The sequence below is a fragment of the Leucoraja erinacea genome, chromosome 25, assembly GCF_028641065.1.
Source record: "Leucoraja erinacea ecotype New England chromosome 25, Leri_hhj_1, whole genome shotgun sequence".
NCBI classification, from domain to species: Eukaryota; Metazoa; Chordata; class Chondrichthyes; order Rajiformes; family Rajidae; genus Leucoraja; species Leucoraja erinaceus.
Genome location: NC_073401.1, coordinates 20,533,753 through 20,553,798, shown reverse-complemented (window position 1 = coordinate 20,553,798; position 20,046 = coordinate 20,533,753). Strand labels below are relative to the sequence as shown.

The 20,046-nt window shown below is 41.7% G+C and overlaps 2 protein-coding genes across 2 annotated transcripts in view; one reads left to right on the top strand and one right to left on the bottom strand.

The window, feature by feature from the left end:
- Positions 1 to 20,046, top strand: part of mif (macrophage migration inhibitory factor) — a 94,703-nt gene that overhangs the window by 4,339 nt on the left and 70,318 nt on the right. The window lies entirely within an intron of this gene.
- On the bottom strand, positions 1,874 to 13,746 carry drg1 (developmentally regulated GTP binding protein 1). The gene is made up of 9 exons (XM_055655984.1): positions 13,506 to 13,746; positions 10,954 to 11,077; positions 8,254 to 8,429; positions 7,617 to 7,686; positions 6,800 to 6,969; positions 5,617 to 5,747; positions 2,527 to 2,694; positions 2,309 to 2,431; positions 1,874 to 2,189 (listed from the first exon to the last, which is right to left on the bottom strand). The coding sequence occupies exons 1-9, from the start codon at positions 13,542 to 13,544 to the stop codon at positions 2,090 to 2,092; spliced, it is 1,101 nt and encodes a 366-aa protein (XP_055511959.1). The 5' UTR covers positions 13,545 to 13,746; the 3' UTR covers positions 1,874 to 2,089.

Below are 20,046 nucleotides of genomic sequence, written 5' to 3'. Positions count from 1 at the left end.
CTGTATGAAGGATGCTGGTTTAAACCTTAGATAGACACAAAAAGCTGGAGTAACTCCGGGGTTGAGCAACATCTCTGGAGAAAATGTATAGGTGACATTTTGGGTCGAGACTTTTCTAAAGACTTCACCTATTCCTTTTCTCCAGAGATGCTGCCTGATCCACTGAGTTGCTTTTTAATCAATGGGATTTTTTTTCTTTCAAAATTATTTTCATGGGTATGCTTTCTTTGAGCATTCCAAATCAATGCATCAAATGAAAGAAGAAATTTGAGCCAATATTCTTTCCTGGTTTCTGAAACAATACCTTCATGGGTTGAAATTATGTTAAAAGTTTGAAGTATGTTTTTAGGCAAGGCAAGGATGGTGATAATCACAGGGGCCATTGGCAAACCACATAGAAGTGATCAGAAATCTACAGCAAAGGAAAAATCTAAATAGTTATCTCACTTCTGCTATTCCACTGCAGGTCGCATTCATTTATTTTGTGAAAGACATTATAAAAATCCACACATCCTTTCTGTGTGTATTCTATATCAAATTGTTTCTCTACTCAACCCAAAAAATAAGTTTAATTGGTTTTGCTAATACCTGTAGAATGTTTATCAATTACAATTAGTTCTGCTGCTCTGCTCTAACAATCTTATTTTCAGTTTCAAAATGTCCCCCCCCTTGACCTTCCAGCAAACCCCATTCATAATTGCACCCAACCAAATTACATTTTATCCACATTTATTTCTGTAATTAGATGCAATGTCATCTGGAGCCTAACCTGTGATTAAAGTCAAGCACAATTGTGCTGTTTTCAAGCTCTGTGCCTCCAAATCCCTTTTTTTTTTAAATATCTTAATTGCAGTGAACTTCCTTAGATGATATCTTTGCCACAGGGTCAGTACTAGAAACACCCAAATGGCCACACAACTCAACAGCAGTAGGGACATGAATGCACCAGAGAGCAGGTGAAACTGTTTCACCATAAAGTGCTGCTGGACTATTTCTAGATAAACTGGTTTGTTGATGTCAATGCTACTGAAATTGTTATCACTTGTTTTGACTACACTTAAAAGGTGTTCTGGGCAGTATTGCTGTCTTACAGCACCAGAGGCCTGGGTTAGATTCTGACTTTGTGTGCTGTTGGTACGGAGTCTGTATGTTGCTCCAATTTCCTCCCACACTCCAAAGATCACATTCTAAACAATTAAATGTCTCATACAATTCTAAACTCAGTTGCACACAAATTTAATTACGTCAAATTAGTGGATCTGATTGTCTCTCTTTAGTTATTTATTTCCTGGAACGCTAGAGAGAATTACTTTTTGCATGGTTTTCAATAGCCTGATAGCTAGCTCTGAGATGAGTACAAGGACTAGAATATTTTTTTGTGAAAAATACACTCCATACCATCTTGGTACAGTTTGAAATGTGTGTCTGTATGAAAATCTGCACCAAAACAGTGCTGCTTGACACACTTTCTCTTCTTCTCCCCCCCCCCCCCCCCCCCCCCCTTACACGTGGCAGATTAACAGGGTTGGTTTCTTTAGAGCACTCGCATGAATACCAGCGACAGCAGTTAATCCATGTGCATATTGGGGAAGATGACTAATTAAATGATAAATTGTACAGAAAAGTCAGGGTTATTGACACTTGTGCAGCAATTTTGACACTCCTAATCATACGAGGAAAAATATGTTCAAGATGCCACTTTGCTCTTCAATAAACCCCTGTACATTGGGAGAGCAACCCGAATCTTAATTTCAATTAGTAGTGTATTTGACCATCTCTTTGCAAGAAGTTATAGAAGCAATATTATTGCTACTTATTGTAATACTGTCAAAACGCTAGGTACAGTTAATATTCCATTCTAGTACTCAGTTGCAATGTTCCAATAGTCTTTTAATGGATGAATTGTACAATTGCATTGGAAAAAGTCTTTTGTTTCCACGTGTAACTATTTTGGATGAAACACTGGCTGCAGTTTGGGCAAAGGGAGGTGCACAGTCCCAATCCTGACACGCAGAGTGTGACAGAAATCAATATAATCAGGGAAACAGGATAAAGGAACTTTGATGAAGAATGAAAATCATGGCCTATTTTACTTCTTGACTATCTGAATTACATCCTCGTCTTCCATCACATGGTCCTTGCCAACTTTCTGTGGATTGTATTTCACAGAGGCACCCCACACCAAAGCACTGGAACAGGAAAAAAAAACTAATTACCAAAAGCACTTCCTGACACATTCGGCATGTTGCATCTCGCATTTTATACCAAACACCTTGACTATGATCACAATTGAAGAAGGATTACTTACTATTTGAATTCCTTAATTAGGTTTTTATGAATTTTCATGCAGAAATCTTCAACTGCAGTTTTCCTATGTGGTAGCACAACAGGGGAAGTGTAATCAGGTAACTGCCCCTTGGGTTTTGTGTAACTGCAACAATAACATTTCAAACCATTTATCATCAACGCATACCAACAGTAAAAAAAAAACTATGTGAATCAGTCATCACTCAAAATGTTACCTACATGCGAACGAGTTGCAAGTAGTCCCATAACCTTTCCAGGAGATCATCAAAGTTCCAACGGTGATGTGCAGAAATTGGTACGCAGTGTGGTATTTTATAAATTACATCCAATTCCTCCAAAGAGATCTGATCTATTTTGTTCAGAACATAAATGCATGGCATGTACACCCTGAAGTGGAGAAAACAGGACTTTGAGTCTGCACGTTAGTCCAGCCAAGGCTTGCCAACGCTCATATTATGCAGGCATGGAATTACTTAAGCTAAAATATCATACAGGTATATTTTTTTTAAATTATAAAATGACTATTACAATTCTGGATGTTCAGTTAATGGCTTACAATCTTTTATAATATATATATATACTGCACAAAGTAATACAAGGATGAACAAAAAATAAAGTGAGAATGGATTATAAATTGGAAAATCTTACATGACTAAAATTATGGAAGATTTAAGTATTAGAGGGAGCAGTGAATGAAAATATGAAAAATAATTATATCCAGATTTTCAATCAATGAGACAAATGAATAAGTTCAGAGAATGCACAGCCGGGAAACACATGGCAGAATGGATTGAGAATAAAAGTAAAGTGTAAGAGTAAAATGCATTTATTTGTAAAGATGATGTGTTCCACAGCTCTTCACATTTACATTAACGATCTGGAATCAAGAATAAATTGTCAAAATTTACAGATTATACAAATTAGGGGCTTGGAAATAAGAATGCCAACAAATTACTAGTGGATTGAATTGCTCCAACAAACCAAAGACGTACTTATTGGTAAATTAATTGGCCAATGTGCGTTATCCCTACTGCAGGTGAGTGCACTGTGCACCCTAAATTCAGTTCAAAATATTATAGGATGGATATGCAGGCATTAGAGAGGGCCCAGGAAAGGTTTACAAAAATCATCCCTGGGATAATGGACTGCATAGATAGACTAGAGAGGTTATAGCTGTTTTTTTCAAAAAGGCTTAGCGTAAATTTGTTAGAAGGACACAACATGATGAGAGATCTGGGCAATGTGGATAGTGAGACAATTACCCTTTAATCTTTCAGCAATCAGGTAAACGACCCACTGACAAAAATCAGTGTGTCTCTATGGGAGATGAACATTTTAAGATGGGTTAACAATGCATTCTGAAACTCGAATATTAATAAGCATTATGAGATCAAAGACTCCATCCCCTACTCCAAATTCCTCCGCCTACGCCGCATCTGCTCCCAGGAAGAGACGTTCCACACCAGGGCATCGGAAATGTCCTCGTTCTTCAGGGAATGGGGATTCCCCTCCGCCACCATAGATGAGGCTCGCACCAGGGTCTCATCCATATCCCGCAACACTGCTCTCTCTCCCCATCCCCGCACTCGCAACAAGGGCAGAGTCCCCCTAGTCCTCACCTTTCACCCCACCAGCCGGCAAATACAACAAATAATCCTCCGCCATTTCCGCCACCTCCAACGTGACCCCACCACTCGCCACATCTTCCCATCTCCCCCTATGTCTGCCTTCCGCAAAGACCGCTCCCTCCGCAACTCAATTGTCAATTCTTCCCTTCCCTCCTGTACCACCCCCCTCCCCGGGCACTTTCCATTGCAACCGCAAGAAATGCAACACCTGTCCCTTCACCTCCCCCCTCGACTCCATTCAAGGACCCAAGCAGTCGTTCCAGGTGCGACAAAGGTTTACCTGTATCTCCTCCAACCTCATCTACTGCATCCGCTGCTCTAGATGTCAGCTGATTTACATCGGGGAGACTAAGCGGAGGTTGGGCGATCGTTTCGACGAACACCTCCGCTCAGTCCGCAATAACCTACCTGAACTCCCGGTGGCTCAGCACTTCAACTCCCCCTCCATTCCCAATCCGACCTCTCTGTCCTGGGTCTCCTCCATTGCCAGAGTGAGCAACACCGGAAATTGGAGGAACAGCACCTCATATTCCGCCTGGGTTGCTTGTGTCCGGATGGCATGAACGTTGAATTCTCCCAGTTTTGCTAGCCCTTGCTGTCTCCTCCCCTTCCTTAACCCTCGAGCTGTCTCCTCCCATCCCCCTGCCCTCGGGCTCCTCCTCCTCCCTTTTTCCTTCCTTCTCTCCCCCCCCCCCCACCCCCCATCAGTCTGAAGAAGGGTTTTGGCCCGAAACGTTGCCTATTTCCTTCGCTCCATAGATGCTGCTGCACCCGCTGAGTTTCTCCAGCATTTTTGTGTACCTTCGATCTTCCAGCATCTGCAGTTCCTTCTTGAACACTGAGATCAATGCTTTATTGGGTTAGAAGCCCAAATACGTCAGAAAATAGGAGCAGGCCATCTGGCCTCTCAAGGTTGTTTCGCATTCAATATAATCTGTCCCAGGCCTCAACTCCGATGCCAGTTCTCCATTGTCCTCAATTCACCAGTGTCTAAAAATGCATCTATCTCCTATTTAAATAACTCTGGTGATACCCCAACATTGGGGTAGAGATTTCCACAAATTCACCCCTCTCCACAAGAAGAAATTCCTTGCAGTAATTTTTACACGATGGCCCCTGTTCTCATTCAACAATGTCTCGTCATTCAAGATCCTCCTTTTAGAGGCATCATCTCAACATCTACCCGGTCAGTCTCCCTCCGGGTCTCATATGTTTCAATATGATAGTCCCTCATTCTTCTAAACTCCAAAGAATACTCATCTAACACTTATAATCATTCATGATAGAACAGCCCTCTCATCCTAGGAATTAGCCCAGTGAATCTTTTTGGGCAGCCTCCAATTCTATTACATTATTTCTTAAGTAAGGAGACCAAACTGCATAGTTCTGATGAAATATCTTCTATGTGTTGTTAACTTGGTTTCTCCTTCAACAGATGCTGCCTGGACCTGCTCAATGTTTCCAGCAGTTTATTCTTTTATTTCAGCCTCTGCAGGTTTTTGATTTCCACATACACAGTAGTCAAGGTGTGGCTTCTCTATGGCAACAAAGGTCACATTGCCATTACTTCACACACAAGAGCACCCAGATCCCTCGTTTACAGTCTCTCACCATTTAAATGATAATCCGTCTTTTGAATCAAGGGCAACACCTGATGCAGATGCTACTGCAGAATGCTTACCGATTACCTTCAACCACATCTATCAGGTCATCCGCTGTTGAATCGCCTCGTAATGTGATGTCAGCATTGTGGATTTTATATTCAGCGAGGATACTTTTCACAGTTTCCATGTCCAGTTCAGACTGTCCACACTGTAGAGCAAATCAGAGTAAAATGGATATACAAAGGTAACAGCGCACATCATTCTTTGAGATAATGCAGTTTTGCTCGGTGATAAAAGCTGGACATCGGAAGACGAAATATTGATCAGTTAATTCTTCACCTAATTTCCATGACCAGTAGATAGTTGCAGATTTGTGCTACTTCAGCCCTCTTGGATGTTCTTTTAATGTTAACATTTTAACCTATTTTTTGTAGGTCAGTCAGGGCATTTGTCTGGGAAGCTGGAGTTAATTCTGTACAGGAACAGGTGAAAAATCAAGGCTCGACATAAAATTAATCTGTTGGTTCTACAAACATATTGTGGAGACACAAGGAATTGCAATTGCTGGTTTTAAAAAGACAAAGTGCTAGAGAAACGTAGCAGGTTAGGCAGCATCTCTGGAGAACATGGACAGGTGAAATTTCAGATTTCAGGCTGACTGTAGTAGGGAAGAAAAGGCAAGAAGAAAGGCAGGCCAAATATCAAATATTCAAAATAAAAGCCTCCAGAATTGCAGTAAATGCAGGCCAGTCAGTTTAATCGCAAAGGGTGATGAAAGTTTTATAATACAGATCGCACCGGTAGTCAGGATCAAACCCGAGTCTCTGGATCGAACCCGACCCGAACCCGTGCCGCCCTATGGATCATGGATGGGTCATCAATATCATTGATCATTGAGTTCCTGCTTATCTTATGGGTACAGCAAATATATGCTTAGACATGTAAAAGGTTCATTTTACCTGCAATCTTTGCTCATTTGAATCATACACAAATGGCTTGAAAAAAACCCCCAAATAAATTTACCAAGCATCCATATACGAATATTATAAATGAAATTATAAAAACACAAAATTAATGGATAATACAACACTGTAACCCAACTGTATAAAATAACCAAGAATATAACCAATACTAAACAGCTGTTTAAATCAATCCAATGAGATGAAATTACATCTTCATCCCCAGACCACCCAACATTGATCACAGGTTCATGCAATTCTGATCCAATGTCAACCTTTTAAATAATTTCTTGTCACCTACTGTAGATGTCAGATTAATGCCTCCCTTATCCTTCTTCCTGAACCCGATGTTGGGAGGCTGCTTGTTAAGCCGGATTCCAAAGCCTTCTACTTCATTCTCAATTATCTTCTTGTGTACCAGAGGCTTCAGCACATCGAGTACGATCAGGATTAGGTTACAGGTCCGAGCCACTGAGATAGAGGAAGGAAACAAACACACTGAGTTTACAAACGGATCCTTTGAAAAAGAGACAAAGTTTATATTTACCATTCCCAGAGAAAACTTCATTGTTGATAACACTGTAATAGGCCAGATCTCAAACAATGATGAGATGGAGTAAAGGAAGGAGACTGAATGCTGACTGACATGGTATCAAGATATCAACCTCTCCAGCAAGATGAAGGGACTAGTTAACGACTTCAGAAAATGACATGGTCTGTGCCCCAGTCAGCATCAATGGTGCTCAAGTGGAGATGTTAAAGAGCTTTAAGGGCCAACCATGTGGAACCTACAGCCAAGAAAGAACACCACACTTCTACTTCTACTTCAACCCCCCACCCCATTCAGTAACTGTATTCTGCAATCTGGTATGTTCCTCTTGGCACTACCTGGTGTGATTGTATATGGTTTGATTGTTCCCATATAGTACGATTTGACAAGCTAGCAAGAAACTGTATCCTGGTACACGTGGCCATAATGAACCAATACCAAGACAAGAATTACAGGTTACTAGATTCCTTGTCCTGCACACACAATTTGCTGGGATATATAATGAAGTGTTCAGAACAGTTCTTTACTGAAAAATCAAATTAATCTTTTGTCATATATTAAAACCTACCAGCAATAACCTGTCGCCCACGGCCTTTGCCATCTTTGGCTCCCTCAATGATACCTGGAAGATCAAGCAGCTGGACAGGAATACAAATATGGTTAAATGGTGAGTGTCCAAGATAAATTAAAATATTGTGCAAAATCAAATGAAAACCCCTCAAATTCTATCCCAACGTGGTATTCCACCGTCACTATAATACATAGTCCGTCTGTCCACTGTCACTGTAATACATATTCCATCTACAGCACCTATCTATCATTTCCAGGTGACAAGGAAATCATTCCTTCGTTAGTTCAGCTCTAATTTCAAGAACATGCTTGTGTTCTGTACAAACTTTAAAATAATTTTACACAATGTATTTAATCAGCATGTTTGTGGGCCAGTATTGCTGTCTCTATCACACAGTTAAAGGGCAAATTTACTGAAGGTGACAAGTGTCATCATAGCCAAGTATTTTCTGTTGACTGAAATAAACTAAGGCTCTTTAAATGCACCAGCAGATGAGAAAATGGGCTGACATTTGCAATATCAAGCTCACAATGACTATGTTAATATGTTTGGAAGGATAACCATTTTTTTTTTAACTTAACCATGCACAATTTAACTCTATCTACAGTTACGCATCTGAGTTTCCACATCATACCTGTATCTTGGCTCCTTTATAGCGAATCACCCCTGGTACCGTGGTCAAAGTAGTAAACTCATAGGCCGCAACTTCAGAATACACTCCTGCCAGATTACTTAGTAATGTAGATTTTCCAACAGAAGGGAAACCCACAAACCCAATCCGGGCATCCCCAGTCTTGGCAACATCAAACCCTAGCACCAACAAGAGATATAGAGGAAAAACAATCATCAATAAATTCACACCGGCATAATATTTAGTGAATATTATAAAAGCATTTTTTTTTTTTAATTTGGCATATGCAATTTGGCTAATCACCTGTCCTTGACATTCAATTACATTATTGCAAAGTACCATGCTATCAACACCTCATGGTCACCAATAACCAGAAAATTAACAGACTAGCCATGCATTTACTGTGGCTACTAGAGGGTTAGATGCTGGGTAACCTGCAGCAAGTGACTCACCTTCTGACACCAAAGCCATGAATTATCCACAAGAAACAGGCCAGAAGCATAATGAAATACACCTGCATCAGTGCAGCATTCACAACAGTCAAGAAACATAACACCATCCAGGACAAAGCAACTAAACTGATTGACACCTTATCCTGCCTAAAAAATAATTCCACATAGTGCAAGTGACTGCAAGGTGTACCAGCTTCAATGTGCTCTTTAGTTACTTGGCTAAGCTGCTCTGACTGCATCTCCAAACTCTCAACCGCTACCACTAAAAAAGGAGAATGTTTTCATAGGAACAGGTGCACCTGTAGAATCCCTTCTAAGGCACATTGCCTCCTGACTCGGAAATATATTGCCGTTCCTTCTTCATCACTGGCTCTAAATCTTGGAACCTAAATCAACTGCACCAAGTGTATCTTCACCCGAAGGACTGTTGTGATTCGAGGTGGAAGCTCACCACCACCTTCTCAATAGCAATTAGGCAATAAATGCTGGCTTTATCAACAGTATCCAGATGCTTAAAAAATGAATAATCACATAGAAATATTAATGTTTACAAACACACCATCCTGGATCCAACGGAACACCTTTCTGTGGTACCTTCGCCACTGACATTATCAATGTTATTCCAATTACACTATAATGTTTCCTATTTCCAGCACTAATTCCATAATCACCTCATGCCTTTGCTTAAAAACTTATATTTACCGAATCAATTCCAGCTGCCAGTATGCAGCTACTCCCAGGGTACGTTCTGGACTTGAAGATCTGTTGCAAGTTCCGGGGAGCCACGTGCATGATGGGAGTGTCCTGGGGGAGCAGGCCCGATCCACCCGCCAAACAACCGCGCCGCCGATGACCCGAACGTGCCCCGGTAGGCCCAACGCGCCCCACAGGACTTCCAGGGGACTGCAGAGAAGCCGGACGGCGAGGCCTGTCTGGGCCGAAGGAGCCTCAGCGGTGATGGGAGCCTCGGCGGCAGCGGGAGCCTCGCGATCAGTGGTCGATGAGCACGAGGGGGGGGAGGGGAAGACAATGGGGACCCGGCGTGAGGGGGACCGCTGTGAGAGAACAGACCCAGTGTGGGGCGGGGGACTCTAGTTTTAGAACCCTCTGCCCAGGGGATAAGTCTCTGTGTGTTTGTTTGTTTGTTCCGGTTAAGGCGCTGTGCACACGGCAGCCAGCCAGCCAACAGTCTTTTTTCTCACTTTTAATTTAATTTTAATTTCACGTTTTCATATACCTTGTGTGTTGTGACTGTTGGCAGACCAATTTCCCTCCAGGGATGAATAAAGTTTTATTGTATCGTATCATAAGTTCAGCACATGTTTGTTAATGGGCCTTTCACACGCCAGCATTGAAACAGCAACCCCATTCACTTTAATGGAGATTCCTAACCTCAAACACTTTCTTAATTATATTTTATTTGAATGTTTTAATTAATTTCAAAAATTTTAATGTGCTTCAACAACTATGTTTTAAAAAAATTCCAAGTAAACCATTTGAAGGAATGTTAATATATCCATGGCATTTGAAAAATGATACGAAACTCATTGCATTGTGCCACATGTGAAGGGTCTGATCATTCAGCAAAGTCATGGCCAGCTTGATCCAATCAATTTATTTTCCCCATAAGGTGAACATAAGAGACTGCAGATATTGGAATCAAGAGCAAAAATATAAACTGCTGGGTGAAGCAGTATTGGTGGTGGCAAAGAGATGATCGATGTTTCAGGGGGTGTCTTGTGAAATATCAACTATCACTTAGACTCACACAAGCTGCTTAATGTGCCGTGTTCTTCCTGTTTTTTATATTTTACTTAGTCTCCTTTATCACTGCCCTTGCAGAGGCGAACTGGCTCACTCAACTCCAACAAATGGATTACAAGATCCCCGCCTTGCCTTTGACTACCTGCAGGGTCCCATTCCACCTCATACGATCATTAACGTCTAGTCCACTATTTGTCATAGATCCAGCAAACACTATATTCAGATTCGCTATCATACAGAGACAACGCTCTATCATCGCTGTATTTACTATTTTTAAAAATACTTCCCAACACCATTCTCTCTAATTAGAGTATCCTGCTCATCCTGCAAAGCACGGAGATTAGTACTTTGAACAATACATAACAGCTTTGAAAGCATTCATGTTCACACATCTGGGCAAAATCAATATTGTGGCTATCCCAAATTTCAACAAATAAGACAGCAAATAACATTCGTCATTTTAGACATTCTAATACAAATCCAGTACCTTCACCAGGTCCTCCTCCACCTCCTCCTTTGGGAGTGATAAGTTCTCGGCGTAGTTTGGCCAGACGGGCTTTCAACAGACCCAAGTGGTGAGCCGTTGCTTTGTTTTTCTGTGTCCTGGCCATCTGATCAAAAAACCAAGGAAGAGGTTTATAGAACCATTGCATGGTATTGTGTGTTTATAGTTACCAATATATCCCGACACAGATCGATAATGATGGCTGTACAGTCATTACTACTGACACTGAAAATACTTGGATAACTACAAGTCAATGCCATCCAACAAAAAGATCACTATCATATCCTAAGTTACCAACCTGGGGTAAATTTACCCCCAGGGGGTAAATTTCACCTACCCAGGGGGTACATTTGTTGAGTCTGGATTTGTTAAAAAAACAGTAATTTAAAATTTACCATTGGTCGGTTGCTTTATTATGGCAGAAGTGTAAACTCAAATTACTGAACAAAACGGGGTGGGGGTTAATTTACTTTCAAACGGTTGCCTGGGGTAAACGGGACGAAGAAGGTTGGAAACCCCTGTCCTAAGGGGAACTGAATTGTTTATTGGAGTTGTCAAGCACCACTGAGCAAAGGATTATTTGAAGGTTTAAAATCTCCAAATTGTAAAGACTATACAATTGAGTTAACACAGTCATGCCAGCCAAATACAAAAAACCCTCTGAAAAAGTTGCTCCTCAGGTTCCGATTAAGTCTTTCCCCTCTCACCTTAAACCTGAGCCCTCTAGTTCTCGATTCCCCTCCCTAGGTAAAAGACTCATGTATAATTAATCAAAGTGGATGAACAGTAATTTCTGCCATATCAACAACTTCACAAATAGATCAAGATGCACCATTTACTTGACACTTCTGAGTGAAGGTCGTTGCAAATATTTTTGCGTCGATCTTTGCACTTACCAGCTGGGCATTATCTTTGAGGATGGAGATCTCCTCCTCTGTTGGCTGCGTAATTGTCTCAATTGATCGCAAATTAATTTGACAATTCAAGAGCATCTATTCCTTCAGTTAATGGGATTGGTTTTCTGGCTATAATATGATTCCATTGCTTAATCAAAAAGTAGTTCCGCATTGCAGTTTCACATTTATCGTATTGTATCTAAAACCCTTTTCTACGCTTCCTTCTGAATATGTCCCGTCAAATTATATGTTGTGGTTGAATCCAATTGTACTACATTTGATGGGGGGAAAAGCCTCATACATTGATCTGCTGGTTTTTTATTGTTTGCATTGTTCAGTAGAGTACCAGTGAAGATTTGTGTTTCAATGAAGACAACAAAATTATTGACACACTCCTAATAAAACACCATCAACAGGTATTACTGCAACTGGTGGACTGGCTAGGAGATGGACTACCTCCCTCATATTTCTTTTCTTCCCCTATGCCTTAGGCCTAATCAGACAGTTATGCCCCTCAAGTATCAGAAGCTACTTCAGTGGTGAATTATGGGATCCCACTACCATACCCACCTACACCAATAACATTGAGTAGATTCAACTCAATTGTGATTCTTCCATTTGGCATTCAACAGCATAGAAATTACACTTCAACTGAGGAAGTGTAGAAAACTTGCTCACTATTGGAACCCAATGAGTTATCTCCCCAGAATGCATGCCATCAACTTCTACATCTGTTCTCTTAGCAAAACATGGCATACCCAGGAACTACAGTGGAAGAATCTTGGTGAAAGGAAGGGGTTTGAGTGTATGATTCTATCCAACTCTCATTTGATTAGATAACAGGACAGTTATGTCAATTTTGAGGCAAAGCTCCAGATGCTAGTGAGTCAAATGGATTCATCCAGCTTCAATGTATGCAGGACTCGGATCAAGGCAATGGGGTTCTAAGTTTTGAGATTTTTATAGTTTGATCACAGTCGCTTGTTCGACCATTTCATGGAACATGAAGCATATTGCTACAACTCTGAAGTCATCAAGGATGGATCTTCTACGTCATCAGCAGTAACAGAAAAATTCCATTCATAAAGCGAAATCAACTTTACACCTCCAAACACCGTCTATAAGATTACACGAAATGTACAACATTTATTGCTCATTATTCTATGTTCACTCTTCTGGGGAGATGCTAACTGTATTTCGTTGTCTCTGTACTGTACACTGCACAATGCCAATAAAGTTTGAATCTGAATCTGAAACATAGCACAAGAGCAACAAGTGCCATGGGATCGAGAATAACTGATCGTCATCACTTGGAAAAAGGCCACTGTGCCACACGTCACTGGTTTAAAACACAGTGAAAGTCGATGAGTTACGAAACAAAATCTCTGAACAGGAGACACATGTCAACACCGATAACGCGTGTTCATCAAAGTAGCCGCGGTTGAAGTGACCGGGAAGCTCGGGCCCTCGGTACATCCACGTGAGAATCAGGGGCCATGGGAGGGGAGGGAGAACTAGGCGTCAGCGAGGAGCAGCGCGGACCCGCCAACTGGGCCAAGGTTCCGGTGGGTCGGTACGGAGAGGGGAGAGGAGAATGGGGCAACCTTGACCTGCCCGGCCTGCTCTGCTTCTCGTTACCTCGGCCTCGATCTCCGATATTTTCAGTAGGATGCTCATCGTGGCGATGTGCTGCCCGCGGGCCCGGCCACCGCCGCTGCCCTACGCTCGGCCCGATGCCTCCCTCAGCGAGGGGCTTGCCGCTTGCCGCTTGCCGCCCGCCGGCTATCGCCGCCGTACACTGGGCCCGGTTTCTCCGTTAGCGTGGGCCCACTACCCGCCAGCCAGCCACCACTGCAAAGCTCGCGAGATCAGTCGTTCAACCAGAGTCGTCGGCGCGGGGAGGCGGGAGTTAGTCTGCGCATGCGCCTTCCCGCCGTTGTTGCTCAGCGACGCCCGACCAAAGCCTCTTAAAGAGAGGGGCGACCAAAGCCTCTTAAAGGGATGGGCGTCCAAAGCCTCTTGAAGTGACTCACTCAACGTCGGCCAAGCGGGGTAGAGCTCCCTCATGCATTAAGTATCGTTTTTAAACTTAGTATCTACAGACAAGAGACTAAGCAAAATTTTGGGGGCTCGTTAGTATGTCGCTTCAAAGGTCATTGTGGAAAATAAAAGCTCACGGTGAAGGAGATAACGTATTGGCGAGGATAGGTGAGAGTTGGCTGACAGGAATGAGAGAGACGGTTTACACAGGTCCTTTTTTCTTGTTGACAAGATTTTCTGTCCAGGCTGGAGGGTATATTTGCTTCCATTCTGGTTTGTATGTTCTGAGGTGACCAATGAAGTCTCACTGTTTCACAGATGGGGCAGAAGGTATTGTTACCGGTTAATTATTGTCATGTGTATCGAGATACAGTGTAGTCAAATCATACTACCTAAGAGTACAATCAACCCATAGGCAAGTATAATAGGTAGGGAAAAGATAACAAATATCAGCATGCAGAATGTACATCCGTTTAAAAAATTAGTTGAATCACGGGCTGATTTTGCTGTTTTTTTCATATGATCAATTTCTATGTCCAATATTTGTTCTTATATTGTGCGGAAACCCTATAAATCTCTCTGAAAAAAGTTTCTGGTCATTTTTCAATATCCATGTATTAATTTCTAGTGATTTCTGTGAAGTATGCCTTCAGGTGTATATGAAAAAACAATTTCCAACTGCTGTGCTGAAGAAGAAATGATCCCAGTGGTCCTTAAAATATAAAGATTGGGGAGTGGAGAAAGGTGTTATTCTGAGACAAAAGCATTTAATTCAGGGCCATGTTAGTCGACATGTTCGGAGAGTCAGTGAGAAAATGCCAAATTAACCAAATCATCAAATACCTGAAAAGATAATCTTCCGGGGTTGTTTCATCTTCTACAGTGTTGGTCCACTGCACCCATTTGATTAAATGATGAAACCCCTACAATATATCAAAGTATTGCAGAGAAGAGTGGTGCTAGAGACAGCAAAGACTTTTCCAGATGACTATGGGATATTCCAGCAAGACCTGACACATCAATGGTGTTTTTCTAGTTTTTCTAGCAGAAGGGGATAGAAAAACTGGGTCACCATCATTGACGTGTATGATCTTGCTGGAATATCCCATATACATCTGGAAAAGTCTTTGCTATCTCTAGCACTACTCTTCTCTTGGACTGGTCCAGTAACTCATCTGACCTGAATTTGTCCTTGGAAACTCATCAGTTCCATGCCAAATCATGTCAAAGACTTGACAAAGAACTGTAATTGACATATAATGTACTAAAGACATAATGGTGTAATGATAATGAATAAAAGGTAGCTCTGCAACATGTATACTGACTTGTTATATTGTCAAGCATATACTCGGTGATTCAATTAATGTGCATAATAGACAATAGGTGCAGGAGTAGGCCATTCGGCCCTTTGAGGATGTAGTGTTGCAGCATTATCGCAATACAGCTGCAGAGAAAGCATAGATAAAACAAAAGTGCAACAAGGTAGATAGTAGATCAGGACTACACCCTTAGCTTATGAGAGTAGAACAGTAACAGGAGCAAACCCTTCAGCACAAAATGTCTGTACCATGGCTGAAGATGTGGGCTGTTTGTGAGGTGGTGAACTTTTCCTTTCCTCAATATAGGGTATGTGCATACTCCCCATGCATGGAGTCAAAGTCCTCAAGATGTAAGGATTGCTGCATCATATAGATGGGTGCTTCTGCCTGTGAGTTTTACAATTTGTATAAATAACTTGGATGAAGCACCAAAGTATGGTTGCTAAATTTGCTGATATTGAAAAGATAGGTAGAAAGTAAGTTATGTAATGGTCATGAAGATTTGGCAAATGGATTATAAAGTGAAATTGATTTTTTTTTGGCAGGAAATGTATATTATCTAAATATTGAACATATAAAGAACTGTGATTTTTTGAGTGAAAAAGGCACACATGCAGGTAATTATGAAATCTAACACAATGTTATTCTTTAATGTGAGGGAAGTTAAATACAAAAGTTATGAGGAGCTACAAAAAGCTGGAGTAACTCAACGTCAGACAGCATCTCTGGAGAAAAGGAATATGTGATGTTTCGGCTTGAGACCCTTCTTCAGACTTTCTGTCCTAGGCCTCCTCCATTGTCAGTCATCGACTCTTTGGCTCACCAAGTCTGGTTCCATTGATTATCCTTAAGATGTTTCTACAACTTGATTGGAGTCCACCAGTGGTAAATTAAATAGATCGTACATGATTTGGAAAGGCACACTCCTGTCTATATAAGGTCCCGCAGTTGACAGTGCATGTCAGAGCAAAAATCAAGCCATGAAGACGAAGGAATTGTCTGCAATTTCTGCAGCAGTGCAGGTCCCGCAGAGCACAATGGTCTCCCTCATTCTAAAATGGAAGACCTTTGAAACCACCAGGATTCTTCATAGAGCTGACCGCCCAGCCAAACTGAGCAATCGGGGGAGAAGGGCCTTGGTCAGGGAGATGACAGCTGCAGAGTTCCTCTATGGAGATGGGAGAACCTTCCAGAAGGACAACTATATCTGCAGCACTCCACCAATCAGGCCTTTATGGTAGAGTGGCCAGACAGAAGTCACTCCTCAGTAAAAGGCACATGACAGCCCACGTGAAGTTTGCCAAAAAGCACCTAAACAAGAATATCTGGTCTGATGAAACCAAGAGTGAACTCTTTGATTGAATGCCAAGTGTCATGTCTGGAGGAAACCAGGCACCATTCATCACCTGGCCAATACCATACCTACGGTGAAGCATGGTGGTGGCAGCATCATGCTGTGGGGATGTTTTTTCAGCAGCAGGAACTGGGAGACTAGTCAAGATCGAGGGAATGATGAAAGGAGCAAAGTACAGAGAGATTATTGATGAAAACCTGCTCCAGAGCGTTCAGGACCTCAGACTGGAGCAGAGGCTCACCTTCCAACGGGACAACGACCCTAAGCACACAGCCAACACGACGCAGGAGTGGCTTCATGATAAGTCTATGAATGTCCTTGAGTGGCCCAGCCAGAGCCCCGACTTGAACCCGATCAAATATCTCTGGAGGGACCTGAAAATAGCTGTGCATCGACACTCCCCATCTAACCTGACAGAGTTTGAGGATCAGCAGAGGAGAATGGGAGAAATTACCCAAATACAGGGGTGCCAAGTTTGTAGCGTCATACCCAAGAAGACTTGAAGCTGTAATCTCTGCCAAAGCCACCTCAGCAAAGTACAAGGTCTGAATACTTATGTAAATGTATATTTCATTCATTTATTTTTAACTACCTTGCAAAAATTTCTAAACACCTGTTTTTGCATTTGTATTATGGGGTATTGTGTGTAGATTGATGACAAAAAATAAAAAAAAGAATCAATTTTAGAATAAGCTGTAACGTAACAAAATGTGGAAAAGGTGAAGGGGTCTGAATATTTTCTGAATGCAATGTATATGTAGAAGGACACCAGTCTATGGAATTAATAGGAACATACGCAATATAATTGCAGAATTAACAAAAAAAAACTTCATTTGGACATTGTTAATCAGAGATATTTTAAACTACAAACATTGTACTTGCTTAATAGCGTAATAGCTTAATACGTAAACTTTTCTTTATAAAAATAAAATTCTGCATTTTCTGAACATTCTGTGAAAGCGAACTTTTGCAAAGTGTAACATAAAATTATTGACTTTATTTTCCCTCTGACAAAAGCAAGCGTACATGAGTAGGTCCAAAAAATAATTTCCCTGAAACACATGAGTTTTAAAAACAATTTGTAGATATTGTAGCATTTTACTGTAAGATGTTTTCTAAACTAAAATATAAGTCACAGAGAACAAATCACTTTTCAGGGTGTCAGAAATGCTTAGCTGTTTGTGATAGGGGATAACTTTGGTCCGCACTATTTGCAGTGTGACTTATTGAATTGTTCATTTGTTTGTGCATCCTCTGTATAAACATATACTTTTTGGTCAAATAGTTGTCCGATTTTTAAAATTCGGAAAAGGAAAAATAGAGCAGAAGAAAAACGAGTGTGCTGTCATTTTTTAAACATTATCGAGATTTTCCTGGAAAGTCATGACGAGTTTTTGTTTTGGCGAGGAGGTGGCTGTCAAGAAATAAATGTTTTCATATGTTTGAAGAAAACATAAACTTAAGTTCATGACTTTCCAGACTTTATATTGAGTGAAAAAGATACCACTGAGATATATTTTGCATGTATATATGTATGATTAACATCCAAGAATAATCAGACCTTCTCTTTTGTTCTTCGACCGCATTCTATTTTATACTTATCGTGCTCTATGGAAACATGCCCCCCTCCCAGCCTTTTGTCAGTACGAAGCTCCCCTTTCCTTTCCTGAAAACTTCTTTCAATGAAAAGAATGCAGTCATGCTACCATGCTGAGAATGCGATCCCCTCCCACCGCCCCCGAATAAGTGCCCCCGGCTACCACTGCTCCTGAATAAGTGTCCCCCCGCTCCTACTGTTTCTGAATAAGTGTCCCCGGCTCCCACTGTTCCTGAATGCGTCCCTCGCTTGCATTGCTCCTGAACCAATGTTTCCTGGACCATTAGCAACAAGGAACTACAGATGCTGGTTCACAAAAAAATTACACAAATCTCTGGTCTTTGTTCCAACCATCTGCCTATCAATCGCCGCCTCTGCCCCCCCCTCCCCCCGTCTGCCCATCTTTGTCTGTTAAGTTTTGGGTCCTGACCCAAAACATCACCTATTAATATTCTCCGGAGATGCTGCCCGACCCACTGAGTTACTCCAGCACTTTGTGTCCTCTCCTAAACCAGTGTTTCAAGAAGGGTCTCTCGATCCAAAACATCACCCATTCCTTTTCTCCAGAGATACTGCCTATCCCGCTGAGTTACTACAGCTTTTTGTGTCTATCTTCCACTCCCACTGACCTGCACCATAGTCCCCTACTACCACTGCTTCTGAACCAGTGTCACCCGCTCCCACTGCTCCTGAACCCATGAGCCTGCTCCCACTGCTGTTGAATCGCTGTCTCTTGCTCCCACTGCTCTTGGACAAGTGAGCCCCAAATTTCATATTCCTGATCCAAAAACTTTCCCTTCGTCAAGCACATGACCAAACTTCTGTAGCTATCTGCAAACTCTTTTATCAAATCACTGGTTCCAGTGTCCCGTGAATCTAACACCCTCATGTTTGCACCATCTCTCCTGCCATGCATTCACATCTACTGTCCTCTTCTTTCCACACCCACTGGTGTGTGGCACCGAGGGTTATTCTGAGATTAATACTACTGAGATCCAACAGCACTTCCCAGACCCTCCTTCAAGAAAGTCATGGGCTATAGATAAACAAAACACAGGATCTCCTTCAGGTCACACAGAATCCTATATTGGAAATATATCTGTTTCATCATTGCTGTTCCTTCCCAAATCATGCAACTCCCTTTCCCACTCGTACTTTGGGCTACCTGCTCCAGTAGAACAGTAGCAGGTTCAACAAGGTGAGCCGCACCTTCTCAATGGTAATTAAGGATGGACAATAAATCTAGCCTTGTCTGCACACCCATATCCCAAAAAATGATCACCAATAAAATGGTAGCTCACACCTAAAGGGCAATAAGGCTGCATATCCACATCATAAAAAATAATAAATAAATAACTATTTCTTAAAACTGAGCTACAATATTTAAACTCTTTCTCTACCTATGTTGCAGTCACATATAAGGATCAAAGTCTCTGACAAATAATCGTATCCCTCCAGAATGTAAAATGGTAATTTCCTTGACCCTGGCACTCTGGAAGAAACATAATACCCTGGAATCACACCTGCTTGCTCCCCTGACTATTGGATTTCCTGTATCTAATGCTGCCTTGAGCATTATCTTCCCTCCCCATACAGCTGAGCCAACCAAGGCACTATTGTCTCAACTTTGACTTTATCCCCATGAAGACAATCTTCAACATCTGTATTCAGAACCAAATAATGGTTAGTGGCCAAGATTCCCTCAGAGATCTACTGAACTGCCTGCCTCCTATGATCATCACCCATTACCCGCACTCTCTCTAAAACATGTATTCAGGCACATGAGTGGACCGTGAGCAACATTTAGTTGTTATGCGTTCCAAAACACCGATTTTGTACTCCTCCAGTTGCTGACATTCCTACATCTGT

Excerpts from the sequence above, each read along its gene's own strand:
- drg1 (XM_055655984.1), bottom strand. The coding sequence starts at position 13,544 with ATGAGCATCCTACTGAAAATATCGGAGATCGAGGCCGAG. Across the intron at positions 8,430-10,953 it reads TGGAGGAGGACCTGGTGAAG|GGTTTGATGTTGCCAAGACT; the intron begins GTACTGGATTTG and ends TGTTGGTGCTAG. Across the intron at positions 2,190-2,308 it reads CTAATTAAGGAATTCAAATA|TGCTTTGGTGTGGGGTGCCT; the intron begins GTAAGTAATCCT and ends TTCCTGTTCCAG.